This window comes from Lipotes vexillifer, unplaced genomic scaffold (assembly GCF_000442215.2).
Source record: "Lipotes vexillifer unplaced genomic scaffold, Lipotes_vexillifer_v1.1 scaffold664, whole genome shotgun sequence".
Taxonomy (NCBI): Eukaryota; Metazoa; Chordata; class Mammalia; order Artiodactyla; family Lipotidae; genus Lipotes; species Lipotes vexillifer.
Genome location: NW_006782421.1, coordinates 511,878 through 524,024, shown reverse-complemented (window position 1 = coordinate 524,024; position 12,147 = coordinate 511,878). Strand labels below are relative to the sequence as shown.

Genomic DNA, 12,147 nt, shown 5'->3' with positions numbered 1-12,147 from the left:
GGGGGGTGGGGGGAGGGGAGAGGCAGGGAGGGTGACCTGGGGGGTAACATCTGAGTCTTTGAGCGGGGTCTTGAAGACGACTGGGACTGGTCAGTCAAGATAAGGTGGGACACTAGGGGGAGGGCTTGGGGAGTGGGGGAAGAGCATGGCCAAAGGCACAGTGGACGGGAGTAAGTGGGGGCTTGGGAGGATGTGAGGAAGCCGCTCAGGGCAGGAGGGGGGCAGCGGCTGAGCTCCGAGAAGCAGGCAGAGAGAGACTGTGTTTTCCAGTAAGAGACTGGTGTGATCCGATTCCCGCTGTGGAAGGACATTTGCATCAGTGTGGAGGATGGTTTCGGAGGCGAGGAAGAATGGGTGAAGGTGGTGATGACTTCTGGGTGTAAGTCATGAGACGTAATGCACAGCATAGGGACGAGCGTCGACAATGCCGTCTCGTGTATTTGAAAGTCGCTAAGAGAAGAGATCTTAAAAGTTCTCAGCACAGGAAAAAAGTTTGTGACTGTGGGAGGTGACGGATGTTAACTAAACTTTACTGTGGTGATCATTTCATAATATGCACTTATATCAAATTATGATGTTGTACCCCTGAAACTAGTACAAGGTTATGTGTCAATTATATCTCACTAAAACCAGAAGATAAAGAATAGAAACATTCTCCCACATGACCATAATCCTGAAAATAAGCGATAATCCCCTAATATCATTTTATATCCAGTTCATATTAAATTTCCCTCCCTAATTAGCCCTCAGATGTGTTGCCAGCTCTGTTGAACTGGGATCCAGTAAGATTCATGTATTGCACTTGGTTCTATCTCTTCAGTCTTTCCTTATGCACAGTATCGCCCCGTCCATCCCATCGTTCCCTCAGATGTTGACTGTTTGAAGAGATGGGACTGGTTGTCTTATCGAACGTCTAGAGAATGGTTTGGTAACGTTTTTTCTTGTGGGGTCATTTAATTTGGTCTCGCATTAGCTTTTTTTTTCCTGTAATGTGGAAGTTAGGTCCAGGGGTCTGACTAGATTCAGGTTAAATGTTTTAGGTAAGAATCCTTGGTGTTATGAATTCATATTGCATCCCATCAGGAGACACATGAAGTCAGGTTTTGCCCCTTCATTAGTGACATTCAATTTACTCACGTTCCTTGAGGGTAAGAAAATGGCTAGACTCCTCTGTTTCTCCATAGTGTCTGAAAAAGGGCTGGGCTTACAGTAAGGAGTAATAGATAGTCAGCTCTTGTGTCAGCAGTGGTGGTGTTCTATAACGTCCCTGTGAACACTGAATCTGTGAGAGCCCAAACAAGGTCACCTTGTCCAACCTCAGCTGGAAATGTGCAAATTTTCACAGGTCTGCGTATATCCATGAACTATCCCTTCAGAGCCGCGAGTGTTGATTTCTGGGGTTACAGATGCATTAAATGAGAAGGTGAATATAAAATGTGGAATCTGCAAATAGAGGGGATCCGTTCAATACGTTGGATTAAATCCCTTCAAATTAGCTGTGTGACCTTGGGTTCGTCGCATAACGCGTCTCTGGGCTTCATTTTCTTTACCTGTCCCACGACTGGCTCATCCTGGAGCTTTTTCCCAGCGCTGGAATCCCAGGAATTGAATCTCCCTGGGCTCGGCTTTCTGTGGTCGGGTCCACCCCCATCGCTGTCCTCTCCGCGCAGGTTTGTGGACTTCCACGCGGCTGCGTCCACCTGCTCGCCCTCCCGGGCCGCCCTGCTCACCGGCCGGCTTGGCCTCCGCAATGGAGTCTCTCACAACTTTGCGGTCACCTCTGTGGGGGGCCTTCCACTCAACGAGACCACCTTGGCCGAAGTGCTGCAGCGGGCTGGCTACGTCACCGGGTTGATTGGTAACGTGGCCTCCACCGCCCGGACCCCCGTCCCCCCTGCATTTGCTGTGGTGGCTGCTTTGTGTCTGCAGAGCTGCCGCCTCTCCTGCTCGTGTCCGCTTTTCTGCTCATTTCTTGCTGTGGAAGTGGGGAATGCTTTCAGCTCTAAGCAGCTGAAACGACCGGCCAGGGGACTAGACTATGTATGGAACTAGTTTCCCCTGGTGCCCCCTACAGAGGCCGAGACAGCCCAGCATCCCAACGGCATCCTCAGGCTGCCTGTGCTTGGGATCCTGGCTCTCCAAGAGCTGGGTCCGGCGGGGTTCCCTCCTCCCTCCACCACGTGAAGTGGCAACGAGGGTCCCTGTGGGGATGTCCTCGGGGCCCCGGGCTCCCCGTTAACCTGCAGGAAGCTGGCATTTCTGGGGTGTCGGCCTGGCTCCTCCTCTGGGTCAAGGAGCCTGACACACTTTGCAGAAGGTCAGACTGCAGTGTGGCCTTTATTGTCCTGGGAGGACGAGACCGTCAGGGTCCCAACCGGCTCTCCTTTTCACCCCTTTCTCTCCATACTCGGAGGTACGAACTATTCTGGGGTTCTCACTATGGGCCGAGCATCCTCACCCGCCCTGTCCCTGCATCCATGTAAGGCTCCCAGCCCGGGGGGCGGGAGGGCTTTGGTCCCTGGGCTCTCTGACCCTAACACTTCATGCAGCATCAGGGGCGCTGGATTCTTCTCGAGCTGGGCTCGATCTCACTTGCCCCTCCTCCTTCATGCCTTTAAATCCCAAGAAGGCAACTGGTTACAGATCGACTGTTCACCACTCATTACACCTTTTGCTTTTCTGGGAGAGGATACTGAAGCGTATCTCCTTGTTGAGATCGTGAATTTCCTAGCAGCACGCTTACTGGGAAAATGAAAAGCCTGCTGAAGCAACACCGAGTCCATTGACACCACTCACTGTTTGCTTCTCATCTTGCTCTGTGTTACTGTGTTTGTCCCTAGCTGTACATGTTATCACTCGGCCCTACTTTTCTCCCCCTCCTATTATTTTCTATTTCCTGGTGATATAATTTTACACGCTTATTATAATTTTAGAAGCAATTTTAAAATTGTACTATAATTTTATATTTCCACGTCATGCCGAATCTAAGCATTGCACATAACGCTTAATCCACTTCCCTCAACTTTTTATGACATTTGTTTTCAAACCTATAGACGAGTTGCAAGAAGGGACTCCTGGACCCCCATATACCCTTCACCTCGATTCACCGTTGTTCGTTTCGGCCACGGGCGTTTGTCTTGAAAAGATGGTTTGGAAGTATTGTACTGAGGCCACGAGAGAGAATTTACTGAGTCAGACTCCTGTGGTTCCCTGTTGCTTTCCGTCCTTGGCGTGTTTCACGCTGCCGCCGTTCTGGTCTTTGCCCCGCGTTTTTGATTCTTCCCCTTGCCTCGTGGGTGACTTCCCTGTGGGATCTTTACCCGGAGAGCAGAGAATGAGCAGGTCAGAGGGTCCCAGCCTCGCCTCGCGCTTACAGCGCCAGGAGCAGCCCTGCGGCTCTGCTTCCTGGTTGCTGGCCTGGCTCGGGCAGCGCAGGGAGGCGGCGCCCCGCTCAGCTTCTACAGAGGATGATGAAAGCAGGCGGGAGCTGCATCTCTGGGACTGCCTGGGCCGTGCACCTGCTCCTTGGGTCCTTTGCAGGGCCCCGGGGAAGGAGGGCCGAGCGGATGCGGTGGGCCCTGGCGGGGTGGGGGGGTGTTTCCGTGAGCGCTGCACCCTCTTTGGGGGGCAGGAGCTCAGCCTGCTAACTTCTCTGGGCTCCCGGTAATGGCTCGTCTTCCCCCCCACCACCCCCCGCACGCTTTCCTGCCTGGGTCATGAGTCATCCTTGCTTGCTTTCTGTCTCCCTGGGGACTCCCTCTCCGTCCCAGAGAACGAGGCTTGGCTGTCACACAGCATGTGAGCCTCTCTTTGCTTGTGCTCAGGAAAGGGCAAAGCTGGTGGAGAGGTCTGAGTGTGTGATCAGCTCCACCAAGGGGCTGGGAGCCCCCATGGGGATTCCTCTCAAAGTCTGTCTCTCTCGTTTTCCTCCAGGCAAGTGGCATCTTGGACACCATGGCTCTCATCACCCCAACTTCCGTGGTAAGAATTCTTTGGAGGATTGGTTACCTGGGAAACAGAAAATAAAGGTCTCTGTGTAAAAGGACTCTATAAATGTTTAAGCCATCCTGCCCCTGAGGGACCTGTCTCCTGAGTCAGGACACCTTCGTTCACAGGCTCACTTGGGTGGGTTTGAGGTGCCAGGGTTGCCTCTGTTTGCACATCCCTCTTGCCCGGCACCTTTCCTGTCCCCCCTCTTTGGTGCCTGTCTACCCTTCGGGCTCCCCCGTCGTGAGTCCATCAGTGTTCTCCTCGACCCAGTCCTTCACGTGTCTGGGAACACTTGGCCCCCATGAGGCCCCGCGTGGTAAGAAGTAAAAATCGTTTGTTGGGTTCACTGAAGCAGGGGCTCCGGGGGGGAGTAGGGAATTCTGTGGGAAACTTCACGCTAAAGCTTGTGCTGGAGAAGAGATGGGATACGGGAGGGTCTCAGAAAAAAGTCAACACAGGGCTTTCAGGTCTCAGTTTGACCCTCACATCCTCCCTCCAATACCCCTCCACCCTCTCAAGCCCAATCCTGCCAGCCCTCTGCGTCCAGCTGAAATGCCAACTCTTCTGAGAAGCGTTTTGAGATTCTTGTCTCAACCACATCCCACCCCCAGCATCCAGGGGTAACTTCATCCTCTGATCCCTCCTGTGGGCGGCTTGCTGACAATCCATCTCTTAGAGCTAAATCTCTACTTCTTATCCTCCCCCTCTTGAGGGCAGAGTACATTCTTTTATCCCCCAGAGTGTCATGCAGGTAGTAGATTTTCACCAGATATTTCCCAGCGGTGTCCATCATCGCACTGGGAACAGGAGGTGTTCAAGACATTCTCCCCACTTCCTTCCACGCAGGGTTAATGCTAATCACAAGATGTTTTGCAAATCTAGTCTTGCAGCCAGAACCCAACAAAGTGTTTTCTTTGCATACTACAAAGGGATATTAATCAAATCCTCTTTTAATTACTTACTCCATAACACTGCAGAATTAAATCATGGAAAATTAAATTTCTGTCCTGGGTGTAAGAATGCAGGCTCATAGCCTAACCCGTTCCTTCTCTTCCAGGGTTTGATTACTACTTTGGAATCCCGTACAGCCATGACATGGGCTGCACTGATACCCCCGGCTACAACCACCCCCCTTGCCCGGCATGTCCACGGGGCGGTAGACCGTCAAGGTAATCCTAGCCAAGGCATCGGCTCTGGGCTCCAGAGCAAGGTGAAGTCCCGGGGATGTGGGTCCAACAGAAGGAAATGAGAGAGGCCCACGAGGAACAGTTACAATAGCAAAAAGGGATCGAGGACCTGGGACTTCCCTGGTGGCGCAGTGGTTAAGAATCCGCCTGCCAATGCAGGGGACAGGGGTTCTAGCCCTGGTCTGGGAAGATCCCACATGCCGCGGAGCAACTAAGCCCATGGGCCACAACTACTGAAGCCCCTGTGCTCTAGGGCCCTCGTGTCGAATCTACTGAGCCCGCATGCTGCGACTACTGAAGCCCGCGCACCTAGAGCCCGTGCTCCACAACAAGAGAAGCCACCGCAATGAGAAGCCCGCGCACCACAGCGAAGAGCAGCCCCCGCTCGCCGCAACTAGAGAAAGGCCGCGCGCAGCAACGAAGACCCAGCGCAGCCAAAACAAAAAGATCGAGTACCTTTAGTGCAAAAAATTTAAGTGCATTATTTGCATGGAGTGCAAGAACACTTTTCATGAAAATGAGGCGAACAACATTTTTTTAATTGGCATTTTCCAGGTCCCTTGGACTGTTTAGCTCAGCTGGGGAGAGGCTGGTGCGACCCAAGGTCTCACGCAGGTGGCCTCCCTCCTCTGCGTGCTGGCTTTGCTCCTGGACCACTCGCCTGGCCCTGACACTGGACATAAGGAGGGAGATAGAGAGAGAAAAAGTCCACCGGGCTCGCTATAAGCCCTACCCCCGCCCTGAAATAAGCCAGCGTTTCAACATTGGAATGCCGTGCAGGCACTCAACAGGATGTTTTAAAAACATATTCAGTGAAATGGGAAAATGCTCACAATAGAATAGTAAGTGAAAAAAGCAGGAAACAAATCATCAACACTGTGACCTGAACTACCACTGTATTTATGCCTTTAATAGCCCTAAAGGAAATATGCCAAAATGGTAACCATGGTTCATTCACTCTGGTTGTGGCATTAAGGAGTTTTCAGTTTTTTCCTCTCTCGTGTTTTCCAAATATTCTGTAATGAGCATGCAGTACGTTTATTATCACAAAAAGGTAATAAACCTTATTCAGGTAATAAAGCAGCCCAGACCAGGTGCTCTGCTGTTCAGACGGTGTACTGGGATTGTTTATAATGTTGCAGGTGTCTGAGCTGCCCGGGGAAAGCGTGTCTCAGGTGGCTTATTAATAATAGTTAGTATCATAATGGCCATTTGTTGAGAAATTGCTACATTCTAAGCGCTCTGCGTGTTTATCTGTGACCCACCGGACCACTGAGTGAGGCAAGCGTTTCTCCTGACTGTCCCGGGAAGGAAGCTTACCTGGTGGCCCAGGTCACAGTGGAGTCATGACAGGGAAGGATGGAGGGTCCCGTCTGGGTCTCTGAGACTAGAGCCCAGGTCCCCTCTCTCCTGACTACTCAGAGGGTGGTCGCTGGGCCAGCAGCGCAGGCATCGTCTGGACGCTTGCTAGAAATGCAGGTGTTCAGACCCCTTCCAGAGGTCTGCCTTTTCACGAGATGCCCAGGAGATGCAAGAGCCTGTTGGCAGTGGGAGGAGCGACGTCACCACGTAAGAACGTGCCACTGCTCTCTCATCACCGCCGGGCGCCTGGGGCTCACACCTGTGGCACCCCTGCCATCTCGTGCGATGACCACAGCCGCCTGGTCCCTGTTCTGTCTGTGTTAAATCAAATAGAAGAAAAGTGATGGCTGAAGGAGGAAAAGGGGGAGAAGGCTAGGGATGATAGAGCAGCCACAAGATCATCCAAAGCTGGAAGACTGGACACGAATGATGAGGTTAGGGTTGTGACACCCGGGACAGCGCTCTTTTACTCTTTTTAAAAAATCGTGGTCCTTGGTGATTACCCAAGTCTGACCTTGTCTCTTAAGCTTCCGGCACAAGTCTGTGTGCACATAGATGTGTGACGGGGGCTTTCCTTTCTTCCCAAATTCTTCCCTGCAGCAGGAGGACAGTTTCCCTACACAAGAGGCCCCCCGTGACCACCCTTTTCTCTCCGTTGTTCTCAGCTCCTCTTCCAGTTCTCTGTGTCCCCCAGGACAGAGGGCTTGAGTTTTTATTGCATTCCTAGTATGCCGAGCAGTGTGAATGCTAACCGTTCCTTATCCCTGTAAGGGGCCCGGGCAACCCCGCACTTTCCATAAGGAAAGTCAAGCTCTGGGAGCTTAGGTAACTCACCCAAGATCACAGCCGGGGTCATGATTCAGCTGCTCTGCTGGGCCATTTGTATGTCAGATTCATTTCCATCTGTAAGACCAAGGGCTGAGTTTGTTTTTTTTCCAGGAGATACAATAGGTTTGACCCCCACTTTTTCCAATTGCTAAAGTTTCTCCAAATTCTCCAAACATGGTTTGAAATTCCAAAGTTGTTCCTAGCCATCTGTCCTCTCATCAGACGTCTTGTCACACAAAGTCCTGATTGTTGACTTGGGAAAATACCAAGCGTTGTACCCCGTGGACGGAAGTCATGACTTAAGGGGGCCGGTGGAAAAAAACCAGGGCTACTGATTGCCTCTGGGACTCTGCTGTGTAATGTACTTTGTTTAACCTCAGTTTCTCTGTCAGCAAAGTGGGTATAATCATATCCCTAGCTCAAAAAAGTCGTGAGCTTTACAGAATGGCCAGGCTTGTCCAAGGAGTATACACGTCTATTCAAAGGGAATAGAAAAAGGTGTTATATTGGTTTTGCACTTGGAGGAAATGGCAGACTGGAAAAATCATTTGAGGCCAGGCTATTAAGTGTTTTGTATTTATGGGCATCGCTGCATCAAAGCGTTTTGTTTGACTCCGTGACTACTTAGGTCGTGGGAATGAACGCTCCACCGTCTGTGATTTCCACCCAGGAACCCTGAGAAGGACTGTCACTCTGACGTGGCCCTTCCTCTCTATGAGAACCTCAGCATCGTGGAGCAGCCCGTGAACTTGAGCGGCCTCGCACAGAAGTATGCCGAGAAGGCCACCCAGTTCATCCAGCGGGCGAGGTGAGCCCCCCCTGTGTCCCCTGGCCCCAGCACAGCTCAGACCGTGGCGGAGCGCCACTGCCTGACAAAGATGCGCGCGTGCATGTCTCCTGGAAATAAAGCTAGAAAACTGTCTGTCCTGGGGTCTCCAGGCCTGGGTTACAAGTGCCTCGGGTACGTTCCCAGGGTCCCTGCTCAGACCACACTCTCCCGTCATTGTCAGGTGTCCTCTCCTGCTAGCGTATCACCTCCCTGAGGGCAGGGTCCATCCACTGTCTTCTGGGCATTCAAGGTGTTTGTCGAGTTCATTAGTTAACAGGCTATGTTCGTTTCCTATTGCTGCTGTTACAAACTGACCACCAACTTACTGGCTAAAACAATAGCAATTTATTCTCCTACAGATCTGGAGGCTGGACATCTGAAATGCGTCTTATGGGGCTAAAATCAAGGTTATCAGAAGGGCTGTTTCCTTCTCGAGGCTCCAGGGAGGATCGTTTCTCTTCCAGCTTCTGGTGGCTGTTGGCATTCCTTGGCTATGGCCACATCATTCTTTTTTTTTTTTTGGCGGCACCACTGGGCTTGCGGGATCTTAGTTCCCCGACCAGGGATGGAACCCGGACCCTGGGCAGTGGAAGCATGGAGTCCCAACCACTGGACCGCCAGGGAACTCCTGGCCACATCGTTTGAATCTCCACTTCTGTGTTTCGCTTGCCTTGTCCTCTTCTGTAGTCAAATCTCCCCCTGCCTTCTTCTTATAAGGACATTTGTGATTACGTTTAGGGTCTACTGGGAACGATCCAAGATAATCCCCCTATTCCAAGATCCTCAACTTAATTGCATCTACAACGTCCGCTTTGGGGACACTCAGAGATTCCAGGGATTAGACCCTGAGTATCCGTGGGGGCCAGTATTCAGTATAACACACAGGAGTCCAGCATCTACAGGGCCCAGGTAACCTGAAGCGGGAAGCAGGCTGACTGTGAGGCAGTAGGGAGTGGTGGGGCTGTGGTGAATTTTGAGCCCCTGTCCCATCTAAGGCCGCCTGCTGCTGCTTTGTGGGAACGGGGGCCTGGCTTGTCAGGCCTTTCCATTTCTCAAGAAAGACAAGCTACCTGGCCCTTGGCGGATCTCCTGATCTCTAACTGTTAGCAACCATTAATTGAAAATAACAAAAAGAGAAACCCCAGAGCCATACCACAGTGGGTCTCTAGCAAGCTGTCTCTGTGTGAGAGCTGCTTGTTTACAGCCTCTGTCAGATCAGAGATCAACACAGAGAGTAGATTGTGCTCTCGCACAGACCACAGTCAGCTCCCAGATGACATACACTGACCTTGGGGTGCATGTACATAGGTGGCGGGGTGCAAGCCCAGACACACACACGTGCACACACACGGTCACCCCACCCGCTGCCTCTCTCATGTGCACTGGTGCATCTTTCTCCTAAGATTGCAAACTCTCTCTCTCTCTCTCTCTTTTTTAGGCCGCGCCACGCGGCACGCGGGGATCTTAGTTCCCCAACCAGGGATTGAACCCGTGTGTTGGGAGCGTGGAGTCTTAACCACTGGACTGCCAGGGAAGTCCCAAGACTGCAAACTCTTCAAGGGCCGGGGAACAATTTCCAACAGGTCCTTTGGTATTTTCCATGGCCTTTGCCTAAGTGGGCAGGAAAACGTGTGCGGCACACCTGTCTACTTGCACAGAATTAAGAATAGACTCCACCTTGGGACAACTGATCTCATCATTTCCTTGAATGTGCAAGGATTCCCCCAGCCCCTCGCTCCACCATGCTGGACTTTTCTAGACAGAAGGGCAGCTGGGAGGGTGGAGGTATAGCCATGTAGTAGATCCATTTCTGCTTGATCACACGACCTGCTAAAGGCCCACATTCTGAGAGCAGCCCCTTAGGGCTTCAGAGATTGCATCTGACCAGTTTTTTAGGGCTTTCTGAGAAACACTGTTGGGTTGGTTTGTTCGTTTTTGTTTTTTCAGATGGTTGATTTGAAAAGCGCAAAGCCCCTTCTCCCACCTGGGGGTTTGAGCACGTATATGCTCCCTGGATGGCTTCGGGCCCCGGTGCCCTATGACAGGTGGACGGTCTGTGGCTGGTGAGGAAGGTCTACCCCTGCTTTTGCAGTGAAAGCACAGTGTTCTCAGGGGACGGTAGCGGGTGGCAGCCGGCTGGGGACTGATTAACTCTGAAGAGGACATGGTGCTGTTCATCTACCACTTAATTAACCAGTTGAAAGACTAACAAATCAGCGAACAAACTCTTTATCATAGGAAAGAGGCGAAGAGTTTGCTAATTTATTAATTAGTTATTAAGTGAAAAGTCACATGAATCCTGTTGGCTTTTTGCTTGACAGAAAATAACCCTCAGGCATGCTGATTTCTTTAGGATTGGACTTGCCAATTCATCCATGATTCTTGAAGTGTCAGCAGAAAAGCCCCCAGATCTGTGCTGTTTTCTCCGCCATGACCCCTTGCGCCACGTTGACTTGTTTGTCAAAACTACCGGGGGTCCCTGGAATGTGGTTTCCTGCCCCTGCTCGGCAAGAGGGTCTCTTTGAACGTTTTTCCTTGGGGCTTCACTTGATTTTAGACCCCTAACCTAGCAGTGTTGCCGAAGGCTAATTCTTAAAAAAGATTTTTCTTTTAATTGAAGTGTAGTTGATTTACAATGTTGTGTTAAATCCTGCTGTACAGCACAGTGATTCGGTTATGCGCGCGTGCGCGCGCGCGCGCACACGCACACGCACACACACACACACACACACACACACTATACTGATATATATACATACATTCTTTTTCATATTCTTTTCCGTTATGGTTTATCCCAGGATACTGAATATAGTTCCCTGTGCTTTACAGTAGGACCTTGTTGTTTCTCCATCCTGTATATACTAGTTTGCATCTGCTAACCCCAAACTCCCACTCCTTCCCTCCCCAATCCCCCCTCCCCCTTGGCAACCACAAGTCTGTTCTCTACGTCTGTGAGTCTGTTTCTGTTTCGTAGACAGGTTCACTTGTGCCATATTTTAGATTCCATATACAAGTGGTATCATGTGTTGTTTTTCTTTCTCCTGAAAGCTAATTCTTGATTCGAGTTTTTTAAACAGCAGGCAAAGCTCCGAATTGGCAAAAAAAAAAAAGAAAAAAAAAGAAAAAGAAAGGAGGTAGTGGATGGCCTGGGCGTCTGGGCTTCTAGGTCATGGAGCTGGCTGGTCCTCTGCTCCCTACAGGGTCTAGGACGGCGCATTGAACCTGAGTTGGGAATACAGGGCTTGATGGGCTGAGCGTATTGGGGTAGGTGTGAGGTGTAGTTGAGGAGGTTTGAAATCAGAGTGTATGGTCCATATTGCAGGGAATTGCGCACTTAGAACTAGGTCCTAGGGAGGCACAGAGGACAAAGAAGCCCCAGCCTTCCTGGGCTGGAGCCTGGGACCCACATCAAGGGCTTGATTCCTTCCTCTCCTTGACTCAACCCCTCCGCCTGCATTGCTCTCCCCGTGCTGGTCTAAGCCTCCTTCCCCTTCTCATCTCCATCCTCACCCGTCTCCCACCTAAAGCGCACCACCTGCCACCCACATCGGGGCTCCGGGTTCAGCCTGAGGATCATTCTGTCCTCCTGACCCCTCCTCTCTTCTTTCTCCTGTTTGGGTATTCCGATGAGTAACGGGTGAGGACGTGAGTGACTGCACGCACCGCTGGGCAGTGGGACGGCCGTCCTCCTCCTGCAGCCTCTTCCCTCTGCTGTTCTGTCCGCCTTGAAGGGCGACCATGCACTGTCCCCATGGAGCCCCCCCGTCCTTCGGGCCACACTGTCTCAGAGATGTCTCCCCTCTCCCCCTCATCCCCGCCCAGCTTGGGTCCCCTGTTATGCTCTTCCATAGCACCCTGTATTTCTCCTCCGTCATCCCTACTACTATACATTTGTAATAATGATCTGATTCGTTTCTTTTCTTTTTTTTTTTTTTTTTTTTTTTTTTTTTT

The 12,147-nt window shown here is 51.3% G+C and overlaps 1 protein-coding gene across 1 annotated transcript in view; it reads left to right on the top strand.

Moving 5' to 3' along the window:
- ARSG (arylsulfatase G) overlaps positions 1-12,147 on the top strand; it is an 86,408-nt gene that overhangs the window by 20,517 nt on the left and 53,744 nt on the right. Inside the window, exons 2-5 of the mRNA XM_007455268.1 lie at positions 1,671-1,858; positions 3,934-3,981; positions 5,048-5,159; positions 8,038-8,175. Of these exons, the coding sequence (XP_007455330.1) occupies positions 1,671-1,858; positions 3,934-3,981; positions 5,048-5,159; positions 8,038-8,175 (486 nt within the window). The remainder of the gene's footprint in view (positions 1-1,670; positions 1,859-3,933; positions 3,982-5,047; positions 5,160-8,037; positions 8,176-12,147) is intronic.